The sequence below is a fragment of the Glandiceps talaboti genome, chromosome 3 (assembly GCF_964340395.1).
Source record: "Glandiceps talaboti chromosome 3, keGlaTala1.1, whole genome shotgun sequence".
NCBI classification, from domain to species: Eukaryota; Metazoa; Hemichordata; class Enteropneusta; family Spengelidae; genus Glandiceps; species Glandiceps talaboti.
In genome coordinates this window covers 12,141,846-12,161,646 of record NC_135551.1, presented here as the reverse complement: position 1 = coordinate 12,161,646, position 19,801 = coordinate 12,141,846, and the positions used below count along the sequence as shown (strand labels likewise).

Here is a 19,801-nt window from a genome sequence, read left to right as displayed (position 1 = left end):
CTATACATGCAAAATCTAATAGCCCTCAATTTTATCACATAACACGACCTCATAAATAAATGCAAAATGATTGTTCAACGAATTTTAGGGTACAACTTACAAGCCAAATCATACCAGACAAAACAAATTCTCTTTGGAAATAGAAAATCCGACATTAAAACTTCACGTATATGGTATTTCCATAATGAAAATATCACATTCCCAACTACAAAACCTATTTAGAAGTTAAATACCAATTTATAACCTTATGTTGAATTGAACGATCTTCTATCTTCGATCTTCGCTTTAGAGATTACCCTATCAAATCTCTAAAACGAAGATCGAAGATGGAAGACATCTATACTCACTGAAACTTTCTATACATACAAAATCTAATAGCCCTCAATTTTATCACTTAACACGACAGGATATCTCAACAGGTGTACCACTTATGTAATAGTGCTGCATGCTGTGTTTATGTCCATAAAACTCTTTATCAAAGTTTACATTCTTCATTTGAAACAAGTTTGGTTTGTAAACAGAGTTCAATGGGCACTATTATCAGTGATTTATGTAAGGTATGGACTATTTGATATCCTGGGGGGGGGGGGAATTGATGCTAGGTACAAGAGTCTTGTCAAACGATGCATTGCATGACTTGAAATAGAAGAATACGCGAACATCATCGGAAAGAAGCGTCCGAAGATACTGTGCAAGTCACAACATCCTGCCCCCTCCCAAGGGGGTACCGCCATAGAAAGGTATACAGATATGTACTGCCCGTATTGGCCACTTCTTTGCGGGAAACTTGTACCTAAATATGGGCCACTTTTTCGCGGGAAAATTCCTAAACATGGGTCCAATTTTTGCCTGAAAACCCGGAAGTGATAAAAAAAACGCCAATATATCGGTCTGATTTTGACTAAAAATCCCTAATATTGAGTCCAATTGTTTGATTAAAAATGGGTAGGTGCTTCCGACTCGGAGGGCAGACGTAAATTTAGAGATTTTATTAGATTGTGTATGTATAGAAAATTTCAGTGAGTATAGATGTCTTCCATCTTCGATCTTCGTTTTAGAGATTTGATAGGGTAATCTCTAAAGCGAAGATCGAAGATAGAAGATCGTTCATTTCAACAATAGGGTATAAATTGGGATTTAACCTCTAAATAGGTTTTGTAGTTGTGAATGTGATATTTTCATTATGAAAATACCATATACGTGAAGTTTTAATGTCGGATTTTCTATTTCCAAAGAGAATTTGATTTATCTGGTATGATTTGGCTTTGTACCCTAAAATTCGTTGAACAATCATTTTGCATTTATTTATGAGGTCGTGTTATGTGATAAAATTGAGGGCTATTAGATTTTGCATGTATAGAAAGTTTCAGTGGGTATAGATGTCTTCCATCTTCGATCTTCGTTTTAGAGATTTGATAGGGTAATCTCTAAAGCGAAGATCGAAGATAGAAGATCGTTCATTTCAACATAAGGTTATAAATTGGGATTTAACTTCTAAATAGGTTTTGTAGTTGGGAATGTGATATTTTTATTATGAAAATACCATATACGTGAAGTTTTAATGTCGGGTTTTCTATTTCCCAAAAGAGAATTTGTTTTGTCAGGTATGATTTGGCTTTGTACCCTAAAATTCGTTGAACAATCATTTTGCATTTATTTATGAGGTCGTGTTAAGTGATAAAATTGAGGGCTATTAGATTTTGTATGTATAGAAAGTTTCAGTGAGTATAGATGTCTTCCATCTTCGATCTTCGTTTTAGAGATTTGATAGGGTAATCTCTAAAGCGAAGATCGAAGATAGAAGATCGTTCATTTCAACAATAGGTTATAAATTGGGATTTAACTTCTAAATAGGTTTGGTAGTTGGGAATGTGATATTTTTATTATGAAAATACCATAAACATGAAGTTATAATGTCGAATTTTCTATTTCCAAAAAGAATTCATTTTGTCACTGAGATCTGATTTACCCTAAAAATTCATTGCACAATCATTTCGCATTTATTTATAAGGTGTTCACTCTATTTCATTTCTAAGTAGGTTTTGAAGTTGGGAATGTGGTGAAATATTTTCATCGTCGGGTACATAAAACCATGGCAAAGATCTTTGGTCTTCGATCTTCGGTCTTCGTTTTGTATACTACCCTGATAAATAACCATATATCTCTAAAGCACTTTCTCTACAATGGAGAATATATTGTTCATGGTTCCAAGAATCAATAGGACGGTACAATATACTGAAAGTTGAGATATTGGTTGGTGTGTGTTGGCTTCCAGTTCAATAGGATGGTACAATATACTGAAAGTTGAGATATTGGTTGGTGTGTGTTGGCTTCCAGTTCAATAGGACGGTACAATATACTGAAAATTGAGATATTGGTTGGTATTTGTTGGCTTCCAGTTCAAAGAAGCATTAACGCTGAATAATTAAATCATTGCATGATCAAGGTCCATACTAGACGGATTAAAACATTGCATTCATTTCAAATTTGTAAAGTAACTATATTGTACTGTTCCACTGTCTACAAGTTTAAACAGAAGGACTTTGTATGAGTGTGAAAAAAATGTGTGTATCTGCATTCATTTGAAAACATTGTCTATAGAACAACATCATCTTAAACGAGAAGTGTCTATTGTCTACTCTGAAATAAGACACAGTGTGGTAGGTTTTCCTCACGATAATATTTTGGCAATTTGTTTGTGATATATCCAGACCAAGAGCAGAGCTAACCATAAAAAGTTGACAACTACAAACCAAATCTTAGTTTTCTGAACTTTCTCTTTCAATCAGAAGTATTAACACCAACTAAAAACTTTGTGTAAGAAATTGATGAGTTCAAACTTACCAGACATTCTGAGTGGAATTTCTTCTTACAGGTTCTACAAGTCAGTCTTGGCAGCGAACAATTACTGCCATGGATGACAGAGAAACAGATGATACAATCCTCTATGCCTTCAAATCTCTTATCTACATTACGTTTCCAAAGAGTTAAACCATCAAGAATAGAACCATTCTATGAAAGAAGCAAATAGTCAACATTTAATCACTTTTGATCTTTCAGAGTTACATGTAGTTGCAAAATAACTTGTCTAATTTGTGAGTTTAAAAGTCAATACTGGCACACAATCTCCTATACTCAATCAATCAATCAATCAATCAATCAATCAACCAATCAAATTTCTATATAATCTGCATGGCAATGTTCTGTTCAGTAGTGCTGAATGGATAAAGTACACCATAAGCTTTGGTGAACAAATAAGAAGTAGGCTGGGTTTTTGTTGTTGAAATAACCAGACTAGAGGCTTGGTGAAGTGTAAAGTGACAAAGAGTTCCATAGTTTGGGAATGACATTATGAGAATGACAATAATTGTCAAATTGTGCAGATGTCTGAATAACAGAGATAAGATTGGTTTTGGTGTGAGACTGCAACAGCTTCAAGGTATGGCAAACCAGTATGCAAAAAATACAGAAAGCATTTATTTATTTGATTCTAGTTGAAAATGACTTCATTTCCTGGAGTGGCATTTCCTCATAAACTATAGCTGTAGAGGAAGCTATGGGCAAATAAAAGCCATGACTTGAATACTGACCTGACTTCATTTCCTGGAGTGGCATTTCCTCATAAACTATAGCTGTAGAGGAAGCTATGGGCAAATAAAAGCCATGACTTGAATACTGACCTGACTTCATTTCCTGGAGTGGCATTTCCTCATAAACTATAGCTGTAGAGGAAGCTATGGGCAAATAAAAGCCATGACTTGAATACTGACCTGACTTCATTTCCTGGAGTGGCATTTCCTCATAAAACTGTGGCTGTAGAGGAAGCTATGGGCAAATAAAAGCCATGACTTGAATACTGACCTGACTTCATTTCCTGGAGTGGCATTTCCTCATAAACTATAGCTGTAGAGGAAGCTATGGGCAAATAAAAGCCATGACTTGAATACTGACCTGACTTCATTTCCTGGAGTGGCATTTCCTCATAAACTATAGCTGTAGAGGAAGCTATGGGCAAATAAAAGCCATGACTTGAATACTGACCTGACTTCATTTCCTGGAGTGGCATTTCCTCATAAACTATAGCTGTAGAGGAAGCTATGGGCAAATAAAAGCCATGACTTGAATACTGACCTGACTTCATTTCCTGGAGTGGCATTTCCTCATAAACTATAGCTGTAGAGGAAGCTATGGGCAAATAAAAGCCATGACTTGAATACTGACCTGACTTCATTTCCTGGAGTGGCATTTCCTCATAAAACTGTGGCTGTAGGAAGCTATGGGCAAATAAAAGCCATGAATTGACTACTCACCTGATGGACTAAGAAAGTTGTTAGTTGTAACATCCAAGTTCTCCACTGTGCTGCTTTGATACCAATTTTCTTACCACTGTCAACTGTTACAATACCAAGTGGGTGATTAGATGGTAGTTGGATAACTAGTTCTACTGACACCTCTTCTGATAACTCCATAGTATAAGTAGCAATGACTTCTCTAGTCACAGGTCTACCTTTCACTGTCATATTCTCCATGTTATGTTCTGTGTTCTGAACTGACTGGATCTCTTGTGAGCACAGCACTGGACTGGCATACTTTGAAGTAAAACTAGGAGCAAAATACACAACAATTATATTTCTTAATATTGTAGACCCTTACGTTGGACTATCTTGGTAAGTGAAGATTTCAGCTTGTCAAGGGGACCAACATATTTGAAAAAGTTTATTTCTATGTACTTTCTTCATTATCAATGAAATAACATTTATATCAGATGACATACTTATTAGTTGACACACACAGCTTTCATTATGATCATCTTTTCAAATTTATTTTCAGTAAACCTAAAACTATATCATGATGATTATCCAATTAACCATGATGATGGTTGGGAGCAAGAAATGACATTTCACCATGATTATGACAATTATGATGATTGGGAGCAAGAAATGACATTTCACCATGATTATGACAATTATGATGGTTTGGAGCAAGAAATGACATTTCACCATGATTATGACAATTATGATGGTTGGGAGCAAGAAATGACATTTCACCATGATTATGACAATTATGATGATTGGGAGCAAGAATTGACATTTCACCATGATTATAGAATTTCATGTGTATCATAAATTGTTGTTTACAGTAAATCGTTGTTGATGTATTCTTTATGTAGACTATCAATTTCTAATACCTGAGGTACTCGTAAGTAATAAATCCTTGGTCATGGTCATGGTACAATAATGTATTATTTACAATACTTGAGGTATCTGACTTACTTGTCAACATATGATGCCACTCTTTTATCCTGACTATTCCACCATTGTCTAACCATAGCTGGTATATCTTCTAAGGCACTATAGTAGACTGAACAACTCAAATGACATATGTTTTGAGATGACTGGACAGATCCTAACGATCAGAGAGAGTAACAAGTCAGTAACTAACATTGGTAAAGTTGGTATATAAGATTCATCAAAATAGAATCTCTCTCTAACTCTACTTGCAATCATTTCAAGTTTACATTCACAATTTAGTATATACAGCTAGTTCTTTCATTTTAAGTTTACATTCACAATTTAGTATCTACAGTTAGTTCTTTCATTTTAAGTTTACATTCACAATTTAGTATGTACAGCTAGTTCTTTCATTTCAAGTTTACATTCACAATTTAGTATCTACAGTTAGTTCTTTCATTTTAAGTTTACATTCACAATTTAGTATATACAGTTAGTTCTTTCATTTTAAGTTTACATTCACAATTTAGTATCTACAGCTAGTTCTTTCATTTCAAGTTTACATTCACAATTTAGTATCTACAGTTAGTTCTTTCATCTCAAGTTTACATTCACAATTTAGTATATACAGTTAGTTCTTTTATATCAAGTTTACATTCACAATTTAGGATGTACAGCTAGTTCTTTCACAACAGATGTTTACTACTTTGTTAAACAGACCATGGAGTAACACATCCATGCACAGAACAACAGACAATAGTTGATACGTAAATCTGACTTTCTTTAGTTTGGTCATAGACCCTTGGTGGAGGGTCTATGGTTTGGTGTAATTCTTTCCACCTCTATTTAGCCACTCTCCACACAGTTCCCCACACCCTCCACAGTCCTGCGATTCTCCACACAGCCCCCCTCCAGACAGTCCCCCTCCCCCTCCATCTTATTATAAATCCATCATTCCTATTTCTATCTTATCACACATATACAGGAGAGTTGAACATTAAACAGATTGACTTTCTTTGCTGTATTTGTAGACTTCCATCTAACCCCTCTCTATCACCTAAATGTTCCATCCCTAACCATCAAATTAACCAAGTATTTTATCTTTACCTGTATTAAAGAATTGAGGTTGGACAGTAAACATATTAACTGTCTTTGATGTACTTCTGTCCATAGTAACAGGAGTCTCTGGCATCAATCGGAACAAGTTTTTCAGTAATGTAGTCACCATCTTGTGTTGACGGAAATAGGCAGCATACCCAGCTCTCAACTAGTCAATAAAGATTTCAGAAAATTGTATTACCATATTGTATTGTATAATGAACACATAAATTATATATTAATTATTTGTGGAAATTGTGGTGTACATGTGGTGTACATGCAAAGTACATGTGGTGTACATGCGATGTACACGTGCTGTACATGCAGTATACGTGTTGTGTACATGAAGGGGACATGAGGAGCTCTAAAATTAGTCAATAAAGATTTCAGAAAAGAATAGGAATGATCTGTACGAAATTTATAATTATCATGTGGTATGCATGTGATGTACATGTGGTACATATGCAAAGTACATGTGGTGTACATGAAGGGTACATGAGGTGTACATGCAGTGTACATGCCGTTTACATGTAGAATTGCTCCAGGCCCTGTCAGAATAGGGGCCTCAGGAAATTTGTAACAAATTAGCTAATGAATAGTAGCCCAGTCCAGTACATACGTTTAACTACCACTCATCAAGTCATTATTTTTTTAATTCAAATTTCAATATCTTCATTCTCTTCATCATTATCTCATACCAGTCCTCACTATCACCTATGAAATAACAATGATATACAAGAGACAGCTGTCATACCTCAGCAGTGGCACCTTTGAAGAAAGCTAGTAAGAGTTTCCATGACAACAAGTATGCTAATGAGTAGTAGTAAGCATCACTGTAGCCTTCAATGAGGACACATTCTCCAACTCTGATATCTGCTAGAATACCATCTATGTATTCTGATGTCAAGTTATACACATCCATCAATGATGCAGGAGGTTGTCTGTTGACAAAAATAATAATAGGCAAAAAAATTTTTATTTACAATAAACATGTACTGTTTTCATTGACATTGCATATATCAGTAAATCTACTAAATGTATTAAAAACATGATTTTGTTACACCCAAGTACTGTACATTTACATGTATAGGGAAGGTGATTTTATTATGCCCATCATACAAGTACTGTACATTTACATGTATATGGAAGGTGATTTTATTATGCCCATCATACAAGTACTGTACATTTACATGTATATGGAAGGTGATTTTATTATGCCCATTATACAAGTACTGTACATTTACATGTATATGGAAGGTGATTTTATTATGCCCATCATACGAGTACTGTACATTTACATGTATATGGAAGGTGATTTTAGTATGCCCATCATACAAGTACTGTACATTTACATGTATATGGAAGGTGATTTTATTATGCCCATTATACAAGTACTGTACATTTACATGTATATGGAAGGTGATTTTATTATGCCCATTATACAAGTACTGTACATTTACATGTATATGGAAGGTGATTTTATTATGCCCATCATACGAGTACTGTACATTTACATGTATATGGAAGGTGATTTTAGTATGCCCATCATACAAGTACTGTACATTTACATGTATATGGAAGGTGATTTTATTATGCCCATTATACAAGTACTGTACATTTACATGTATATGGAAGGTGATTTTATTATGCCCATCATACAAGTACTGTACATTTACATGTATATGGAAGGTGATTTTATTATGCCCATCATACAAGCACTGTACATTTACATGTATATGGAAGGTGATTTTATTATGCCCATTATACGAGTACTATACATTTACATGTATATGGAAGGTGATTTTATTATGCCCATCATACACGTACTGTACATTTACATGTATATGGAAGGTGATTTTATTATGCCCATTATACAAGTACTGTACATTTACATGTATATGGAAGGTGATTTTATTATGCCCATCATACAAGTACTGTACATTTACATGTATATGGAAGGTGATTTTATTATGCCCATCATACACGTACTGTACATTTACATGTATATGGAAGGTGATTTTATTATGCCCATCATACACGTACTGTACATTTACATGTATATGGAAGGTGATTTTATTATGCCCATCATACAAGTACTGTACATTTACATGTATATGGAAGGTGATTTTATTATGTCCATTATACAAGTACTGTACATTTACATGTACATGGAAGGTGATATTTGATGACAAAGAAAATAGATAACACTTTATTTTGGTTTTATAATGTTGTTTGTTAGCTTTTTAGCATATGTCAAGTTCTATTAGTATTAGTATTAAACATGGATGTTGTCAAACACAATGTAAACAACTTTCCACCAATATGTTATTAAAACTCATTAGGTCCCAACCAATGTGCCCTTTAATTAAGCCAATTTGATGGACCATTGATGCACACAATTTCTAGTGATGCACCAAAATTTGGTTTTCCCCTATCTCTTACTATGTGGTGACTAACAAAAAATGTCAGATTTCTCCTTTTGACTCATAACAACAAAACTTGGCTATCATTATCAAATTTTTACGGTCTACCATTTTGTAAAGGTGAAGTGGTCCCATTAGCAACCCATCCACAACAACCCATGTTACTAGTTAAGTATTTGGAACTCGTTATCAAAATTCCACTCCTCCCCATTTGAATGAAAGATTTTGAAATTTTCTGCCAAACTTCAGGAGTGATTGCTTCAGTGTGTTTCCATACCAATACCACTAATTATGATTTTAGTACTACTTTAGCAGATTTGATCTCTGATACAGCCTTCCCCATGAAATATCAATAAATCCTCTAAAACCAAATACGTAGGGATGATATGAATTGAATAAACATGATATGCAATAGAAGTAATCTAAAATGATTATGCAGAGTTAAAGATAAAATAGTTTGTTGTAACAACTTACAGAATAATTTCTTTATCTTCATCTTCTTTTATCAGCTGTTCATCATATTTAGGTAATTCTGATATTAACCTAAAAACAAACAAACAAACAAACATGACATCTTTATATAATTTAGAGTAACATTATTGTAACTTTCCCTGTCAAGATTAGGCTTGTGATAGGTGGGTGTGTTTTATGTTATTTTTATCACATATCTACAGATAATAATTATTTTGTACAGTGAAATATCAACACATATTGTGATAGGTGGGTGTGTTTTATGTTATTTTTATCACATATCTACAGATAATAATTATTTTGTACAGTGAAATGTCAACACATGTTGTGATAGGTGGGTGTGTTTTATGTTATTTTTATCACATATCCATAGATAATAATTGTTGTGTATAGTGAAATATCAACACATATTGTGATAGGTGGGTGTGTTTTATGTTATTTTTATCACATATCTACAGATAATAATTATTTTGTACAGTGAAATGTCAACACATGTTGTGATAGGTGGGCGTGTTTTATGTTATTTTTATCACATATCCATAGATAATAATTGTTTTGTACAGTAAAATATCAACACATGTTGTGATAGGGGGGTGTGTTTTATGTTATTTTTATCACATATCCATAGATAATAATTGTTTTGTACAGTGAAATGTCAACACATGTTGTGATAGGTGGGTGTGTTTTATGTTATTTTTATCACATATCCATAGATAATAATTGTTTTGTACAGTGAAATATCAACACATGTTGTGATAGGTGGGTGTGTTTTATGTTATTTTTATCACATATCTACAGATAATAATTATTTTGTACAGTGAAATATCAACACATGTTGTGATAGGTGGGTGTGTTTTATGTTATTTTTATCACATATCTACAGATAATAATTGTTTTGTACAGTGAAATATCAACACATGTTGTGATAGGTGGGTGTGTTTTATGTTATTTTTATCACATATCCATAGATAATAATTATTTTGTACAGTGAAATGTCAACACATGTTGTGATAGGTGGGTGTGTTTTATGTTATTTTTATCACATATCCATAGATAATAATTGTTTTGTACAGTGAAATGTCAACACATGTTGTGATAGGTGGGTGTGTTTTATGTTATTTTTATCACATATCTATAGATAATAATTGTTTTGTACAGTGAAATGTCAACACATGTTGTGATAGGTGGGTGTGTTTTATGTTATTTTTATCACATATCCATAGATAATAATTATTTTGTACAGTGAAATATCAACACATGTTGTGATAGGTGGGTGTGTTTTATGTTATTTTTATCACATATCCATAGATAATAATTGTTTTGTACAGTGAAATATCAACACATGTTGTGATAGGTGGGTGTGTTTTATGTTATTTTTATCACATATCCATAGATAATAATTATTTTGTACAGTGAAATGTCAACACATGTTGTGATAGGTGGGTGTGTTTTATGTTATTTTTATCACATATCCATAGATAATAATTATTTTGTACAGTGAAATATCAACACATGTTGTGATAGGTGGGTGTGTTTTATGTTATTTTTATCACATATCCATTGATAATAATTATTTTGTACAGTGAAATATCAACACATGTTGTGATAGGTGGGTGTGTTTTATGTTATTTTTATCACATATCTACAGATAATAATTGTTTTGTACAGTGAAATATCAACACATATTGTGATAGGTGGGTGTGTTTTATGTTATTTTTATCACATATCCATTTCAGAAAAAATTGTTTTGTACAGTGCAATATCAACACATGTTGTGATAGGGGGGTGTGTTTTATGTTATTTTTATCACATATCCATAGATAATAATTGTTTTGTACAGTGAAATATCAACACATGTTGTGATAGGTGGGTGTGTTTTATGTTATTTTTATCACATATCTATAGATAATAATTGTTTTGTACAGTGAAATATCAACACATGTTGTGATAGGTGGGTGTGTTTTATGTTATTTTTTATCACATATCTACAGATAATAATTATTTTGTACAGTGAAATATCAACACATATTGTGATAGGTGGGTGTGTTTTATGTTATTTTTATCACATATCTACAGATAATAATTGTTTTGTACAGTGAAATATCAACACATATTGTGATAGGTGGGTGTGTTTTATGTTATTTTTATCACATATCCATAGATAATAATTGTTTTGTACAGTGAAATATCAACACATGTTGTGATGGAGGGGGGGGGGGGGTGTTTTATGTTATTTTTTATCACATATCCATTTCAGAATAAATTGTTTTGTACAGTGAAATATCAACACATGCTGTGATAGGTGGGTGTGTTTTATGTTATTTTTATCACATATCCATAGATAATAATTGTTTTGTACAGTGAAATATCAACACATGTTGTGATAGGTGGGTGTGTTTTATGTTATTTTTATCACATATCTACAGATAATAATTGTTTTGTACAGTGAAATATCAACACATGTTGTGATAGGTGGGTGTGTTTTATGTTATTTTTATCACATATCCATAGATAATAATTATTTTGTACAGTGAAATATCAACACATATTGTGATAGGTGGGTGTATTTTATGTTATTTTTATCACATATCTATAGATAATAATTATTTTGTACAGTGAAATATCAACACATATTGTGATAGGTGGGTGTGTTTTATGTTATTTTTATAACATATCCATTGATAATAATTATTTTGTACAGTGAAATATCAACACATGTTGTGATAGGTGGGTGTGTTTTATGTTATTTTTATCACATATCTATAGATAATAATTATTTTGTACAGTGAAATATCAACACATATTGTGATAGGTGGGTGTGTTTTATGTTATTTTTATAACATATCCATTGATAATAATTATTTTGTACAGTGAAATATCAACACATGTTGTGATAGGGGGGTGTGTTTTATGTTATTTTTTATCACATATCCATTTCAGAATAAATTGTTTTGTACAGTGAAATATCAACACATGTTGTGATAGGTGGGTGTGTTTTATGTTATTTTTATCACATATCTACAGATAATAATTGTTTTGTACAGTGAAATGTCAACACATGTTGTGATGGGGGGGGGGGTGTTTTATGTTATTTTTTATCACATATCTATACATAATAATTATTTTGTACAGTGAAATATCAACACATGTTGTGATAGGGGGGTGTGTTTTATGTTATTTTTTATCACATATCCATAGACAATAATTGTTTTGTACAGTGAAATATCAACACATGTTGTGATAGGGGGGTGTGTTTTATGTTATTTTTATCACATATCCATAGATAATAATTATTTTGTACAGTGAAATATCAACACATGTTGTGATAGGTGGGTGTGTTTTATGTTATTTTTATCACATATCCATAGATAATAATTATTTTGTACAGTGAAATATCAACACATGTTGTGATAGGTGGGTGTGTTTTATGTTATTTTTATCACATATCTATAGATAATAATTGTTGTGTATAGTGAAATATCAACACATGTTGTGATAGGGGGGTGTGTTTTATGTTATTTTTATCACATATCCATTGATAATAATTATTTTGTACAGTGAAATATCAACACATGTTGTGATAGGTGGGTGTGTTTTATGTTATTTTTATCACATATCCATAGATAATAATTGTTTTGTACAGTGAAATATCAACACATGTTGTGATAGGGGGGTGTGTTTTATGTTATTTTTTATCACATATCCATTTCAGAATAAATTGTTTTGTACAGTGAAATATCAACACATGTTGTGATAGGTGGGTGTGTTTTATGTTATTTTTATCACATATCTACAGATAATAATTGTTTTGTACAGTGAAATGTCAACACATGTTGTGATGGGGGGGGGGGGTGTTTTATGTTATTTTTTATCACATATCTATAGATAATAATTATTTTGTACAGTGAAATATCAACACATGTTGTGATAGGGGGGTGTGTTTTATGTTATTTTTTATCACATATCCATAGACAATAATTGTTTTGTACAGTGAAATATCAACACATGTTGTGATAGGGGGGTGTGTTTTATGTTATTTTTATCACATATCCATAGATAATAATTATTTTGTACAGTGAAATATCAACACATGTTGTGATAGGTGGGTGTGTTTTATGTTATTTTTATCACATATCCATAGATAATAATTATTTTGTACAGTGAAATATCAACACATGTTGTGATAGGGGGGTGTGTTTTATGTTATTTTTTATCACATATCCATAGACAATAATTGTTTTGTACAGTGAAATATCAACACATGTTGTGATAGGGGGGTGTGTTTTATGTTATTTTTATCACATATCCATAGATAATAATTATTTTGTACAGTGAAATATCAACACATGTTGTGATAGGTGGGTGTGTTTTATGTTATTTTTATCACATATCCATAGATAATAATTATTTTGTACAGTGAAATATCAACACATGTTGTGATAGGTGGGTGTGTTTTATGTTATTTTTATCACATATCTATAGATAATAATTGTTGTGTATAGTGAAATATCAACACATGTTGTGATAGGGGGGTGTGTTTTATGTTATTTTTATCACATATCCATTGATAATAATTATTTTGTACAGTGAAATATCAACACATGTTGTGATAGGTGGGTGTGTTTTATGTTATTTTTATCACATATCTATAGATAATAATTATTTTGTACAGTGAAATATCAACACATGCTGTGATAGGTGGGTGTGTTTTATGTTATTTTTATCACATATCCATAGATAATAATTATTTTGTACAGTGAAATATCAACACATGTTGTGATAGGTGGGTGTGTTTTATGTTATTTTTATCACATATCTATAGATAATAATTGTTGTGTATAGTGAAATATCAACACATATTGTGATAGGTGGGTGTGTTTTATGTTATTTTTATCACATATCTATAGATAATAATTGTTGTGTAAGTGAAATGTCAAAACATGTTGTGATAGGTGGGTGTGTTTTATGTTATTTTTATCACATATCTACAGATAATAATTGTTTTGTACAGTGAAATATCAACACATGTTGTGATAGGTGGGTGTGTTTTATGTTATTTTTATCACATATCCATAGATAATAATTATTTTGTACAGTGAAATATCAACACATGTTGTGATAGGTGGGTGTGTTTTATGTTATTTTTATCACATATCTATAGATAATAATTATTTTGTACAGTGAAATATCAACACATATTGTGATAGGTGGGTGTGTTTTATGTTATTTTTATAACATATCCATTGATAATAATTATTTTGTACAGTGAAATATCAACACATGTTGTGATAGGTGGGTGTGTTTTATGTTATTTTTATCACATATCTATAGATAATAATTATTTTGTACAGTGAAATATCAACACATATTGTGATAGGTGGGTGTGTTTTATGTTATTTTTATAACATATCCATTGATAATAATTATTTTGTACAGTGAAATATCAACACATGTTGTGATAGGGGGGTGTGTTTTATGTTATTTTTTATCACATATCCATTTCAGAATAAATTGTTTTGTACAGTGAAATATCAACACATGTTGTGATAGGTGGGTGTGTTTTATGTTATTTTTATCACATATCTACAGATAATAATTGTTTTGTACAGTGAAATGTCAACACATGTTGTGATGGGGGGGGGGGGTGTTTTATGTTATTTTTTATCACATATCTATAGATAATAATTATTTTGTACAGTGAAATATCAACACATGTTGTGATAGGGGGGTGTGTTTTATGTTATTTTTTATCACATATCCATAGACAATAATTGTTTTGTACAGTGAAATATCAACACATGTTGTGATAGGGGGGTGTGTTTTATGTTATTTTTATCACATATCCATAGATAATAATTATTTTGTACAGTGAAATATCAACACATGTTGTGATAGGTGGGTGTGTTTTATGTTATTTTTATCACATATCCATAGATAATAATTATTTTGTACAGTGAAATATCAACACATGTTGTGATAGGTGGGTGTGTTTTATGTTATTTTTATCACATATCTATAGATAATAATTGTTGTGTATAGTGAAATATCAACACATGTTGTGATAGGGGGGTGTGTTTTATGTTATTTTTATCACATATCCATTGATAATAATTATTTTGTACAGTGAAATATCAACACATGTTGTGATAGGTGGGTGTGTTTTATGTTATTTTTATCACATATCCATAGATAATAATTGTTTTGTACAGTGAAATATCAACACATGTTGTGATAGGGGGGTGTGTTTTATGTTATTTTTTATCACATATCCATTTCAGAATAAATTGTTTTGTACAGTGAAATATCAACACATGTTGTGATAGGTGGGTGTGTTTTATGTTATTTTTATCACATATCTACAGATAATAATTGTTTTGTACAGTGAAATGTCAACACATGTTGTGATGGGGGGGGGGGGGTGTTTTATGTTATTTTTTATCACATATCTATAGATAATAATTATTTTGTACAGTGAAATATCAACACATGTTGTGATAGGGGGGTGTGTTTTATGTTATTTTTTATCACATATCCATAGACAATAATTGTTTTGTACAGTGAAATATCAACACATGTTGTGATAGGTGGGTGTGTTTTATGTTATTTTTATCACATATCCATAGATAATAATTATTTTGTACAGTGAAATATCAACACATGTTGTGATAGGTGGGTGTGTTTTATGTTATTTTTATCACATATCCATAGATAATAATTATTTTGTACAGTGAAATATCAACACATGTTGTGATAGGTGGGTGTGTTTTATGTTATTTTTATCACATATCTATAGATAATAATTGTTGTGTATAGTGAAATATCAACACATGTTGTGATAGGGGGGTGTGTTTTATGTTATTTTTATCACATATCCATTGATAATAATTATTTTGTACAGTGAAATATCAACACATGTTGTGATAGGTGGGTGTGTTTTATGTTATTTTTATCACATATCTATAGATAATAATTATTTTGTACAGTGAAATATCAACACATGCTGTGATAGGTGGGTGTGTTTTATGTTATTTTTATCACATATCCATAGATAATAATTATTTTGTACAGTGAAATATCAACACATGTTGTGATAGGTGGGTGTGTTTTATGTTATTTTTATCACATATCTATAGATAATAATTGTTGTGTATAGTGAAATATCAACACATATTGTGATAGGTGGGTGTGTTTTATGTTATTTTTATCACATATCTATAGATAATAATTGTTGTGTAAGTGAAATGTCAAAACATGGCTTTATCTAAAGTGTAATGTATAGAATCTGATGCAATGACTTGTACATACATACATACATACATACATACATACATACATACATACATACAGTCATACATACAGATATTTTGTTGTTTTATCACCATGGCAGTAAGATAATCAAATTTATCCACAATGACTTGAACTGTCTTCTGTGCCATGAGGCATTGAAATCACTCGCCTTAATAAAAGTGTGTATGCAGTGACTTGTACAGTTTTGTTCTATGTCATCACCATGGCAATGAAATCACTCACCTTAATAAAAGTGTGTATGCAGTGACTTGTACAGTTTTGTTCTGTGTCGTCACCATGGCAATGAAATCACTCACCTTAATAAAAGTGTGTATGCAGTGACTTGTACAGGTTTGTTTTGTGTCATCACCATGGCAATGAAATCACTCACCTTAATAAAAGTGTGTATGCAGTGACTTGTACAGTTTTGTTCTGTGTCATCACCATGGCAATGAAATCACTCACCTTAATAAAAGTGTGTATGCAGTGACTTGTACAGTTTTGTTCTGTGTCATCACCATGGCAATGAAATCACTCACCTTAATAAAAGTGTGTATGCAGTGACTTGTACAGTTTTGTTCTGTGTCGTCACCATGGCAATGAAATCACTCACCTTAATAAAAGTGTGTATGCAGTGACTTGTACAGGTTTGTTTTGTGTCATCACCATGGCAATGAAATCACTCACCTTAATAAAAGTGTGTATGCAGTGACTTGTACAGTTTTGTTTTGTGTCATCACCATGGCAATGAGATCACTCACCTTAATAAAAGTGTGTATGCAGTAACTTGTACAGTTTTGTTTTGTGTCGTCACCATGGCAATGAGATCACTCACCTTAATAAAAGTGTGTATGCAGTGACTTGTACAGTTTTGTTTTGTGTCGTCACCATGGCAATGAGATCACTCACCTTAATAAAAGTGTGTATGCAGTAACTTGTACAGTTTTGTTCTGTGTCGTCACCATGGCAATGAAACCACTCACCTTAATAAAAGTGTGTATGCAGTGACTTGTACAGTTTTGTTCTGTGTCATCGCCATGGCAATGAAATCACTCACCTTAATAAAAGTGTGTATGCAGTGACTTGTACAGTTTTGTTTTGTGTCATCACCATGGCAATGAAATCACTCACCTTAATAAAAGTGTGTATGCAGTGACTTGTACAGTTTTGTTCTGTGTCGTCACCATGGCAATGAAATCACTCACCTTAATAAAAGTGTGTATGCAGTGACTTGTACAGGTTTGTTTTGTGTCATCACCATGGCAATGAAATCACTCACCTTAATAAAAGTGTGTATGCAGTGACTTGTACAGTTTTGTTCTGTGTCGTCACCATGGCAATGAAATCACTCACCTTAATAAAAGTGTGTATGCAGTGACTTGTACAGTTTTGTTTTGTGTCATCACCATGGCACATAAATGGTTCAGTAAAGATTGCAGGCTGTCTGGTAAATGTACCGATGCATCAGCTCTGAGTTTGATAACAATCTTTGATGATTTCATCTGTTCTGCTGAGATTCCAGTCACTGCATGACAAAGACACTGTAATAGGTGATCTTCAACAGTAGCTTGACTCTTTGGAGTAGTTACACCTTTGAAACAAACAAACAAACAAACAAATAAACAAACAAATTTAACATCACTTAGACTTTATTGAAAATGTAACTCTTTCCTTAGTAATATATCCTATTGCCATTCATGACGGGGTCTAAAAAGAAAAGTAAACATTAAATCCTAACATTAATTTTACCAAATATGACATAAAATTTTATTCCCAAAAATACTTTGCTAAAGAAGATACAGAGTTAGGGGAGTATTTTCCCCAAAAGTAACAATAAACAAATTAAATATATACTATAATACTATGTATTCATCATGGAAGCACTGGGATTCATACACAAGTTCTCTTCTTCCATTTTTGATTGATTTAAAATCACACCTTTAGTTTACTCAATACCTTTGGATCATTTTGTCAGATCTAGTTAGACACTAAAGAAGGCCATTGCAAGTGATTTGTTTCTGAATCAAAAGTGGAAGAAGGCAACTTGTGTACATGTATGAAAATGTATACTAATTAGTAATAATATGTCATCATTTCTGCATGCTACTACAGACGTACAGGTGATATAGTCAATGACTGCTACTACAGACCTACCTGGTGGTGATGTAGTCAATGACTGCTACTACAGACCTACCTGGTGGTGATATAGTCAATGACTGCTACTACAGACTTACAGGTGATATAGTCAATGACTGCTACTACAGACTTACAGGTGATATAGTCAATGACTGATACTACAGACTTACAGGTGATATAGTCAATGACTGCTACTACAGACTTACAGGTGATATAGTCAATGACTGCTACTACAGACCTACCTGGTGGTGATATAGTCAATGACTGCTACTACAGACCTACCTGGTGGTGATATAGTCAATGACTGCTACTACAGACTTACAGGTGATATAGTCAATGACTGCTACTACAGACTTACCTGGTTGTGATATAGTCAATGACTGCTACTACAGACTTACAGGTGATATAGTCAATGACTGCTACTACAGACTTACAGGTGATATAGTCAATGACTGCTACTACAGACCTACCTGGTGGTGATATAGTCAATGACTGCTACTACAGACCTACCTTGTGGTGATATAGTCAATGACTGCTACTACAGACCTACCTGGTGGTGATATAGTCAATGACTGCTACTACAGACTTACATGTGATATAGTCAATGACTGCTACTACAGACCTACCTGGTGGTGATATAGTCAATGACTGCTACTACAGACCTACTTGGTGGTGATATAGTCAATGACTGCTACTACAGACTTACAGGTGATATAGTCAATAACTGCTACTACTGACTTACAGGTGATATAGTCAATGACTGCTACTACAGACCTACCTGGTGGTGATATAGTCAATGACTGCTACTACAGACCTACTTGGTGGTGATATAGTCAATGACTGCTACTACAGACTTACAGGTGATATAGTCAATGACTGCTACTACTGACTTACAGGTGATATAGTCAATGACTGCTACTACAGACTTACCTGGTGGTGATATAGTCAATGACTGCTACTACAGACCTACCTGGTGGTGATATAGTCAATGACTGTTAGTACAGACTTACAGGTGATATAGTCAATGACTGCTACTACAGACCTACCTGGTGGTGATATAGTCAATGACTGCTACTACAGACTTACAGGTGATATAGTCAATGACTGCTACTACAGACCTACCTGGTGGTGATATAGTCAATGACTGCTACTACA

General features: G+C 32.6%; 1 protein-coding gene across 1 annotated transcript in view; it reads right to left on the bottom strand.

Moving 5' to 3' along the window:
• The window catches only part of LOC144433048 (E3 ubiquitin-protein ligase listerin-like), a 49,570-nt gene that overhangs the window by 1,386 nt on the left and 28,383 nt on the right, over positions 1–19,801 (bottom strand). The window contains exons 23-29 of the mRNA XM_078121360.1: positions 17,864–18,101; positions 9,227–9,295; positions 7,084–7,270; positions 6,339–6,498; positions 5,274–5,406; positions 4,311–4,602; positions 2,845–3,012 (exon numbers count right to left, since the gene is read on the bottom strand). Coding sequence (XP_077977486.1) covers positions 2,845–3,012; positions 4,311–4,602; positions 5,274–5,406; positions 6,339–6,498; positions 7,084–7,270; positions 9,227–9,295; positions 17,864–18,101 — 1,247 coding nt within the window. The remainder of the gene's footprint in view (positions 1–2,844; positions 3,013–4,310; positions 4,603–5,273; positions 5,407–6,338; positions 6,499–7,083; positions 7,271–9,226; positions 9,296–17,863; positions 18,102–19,801) is intronic.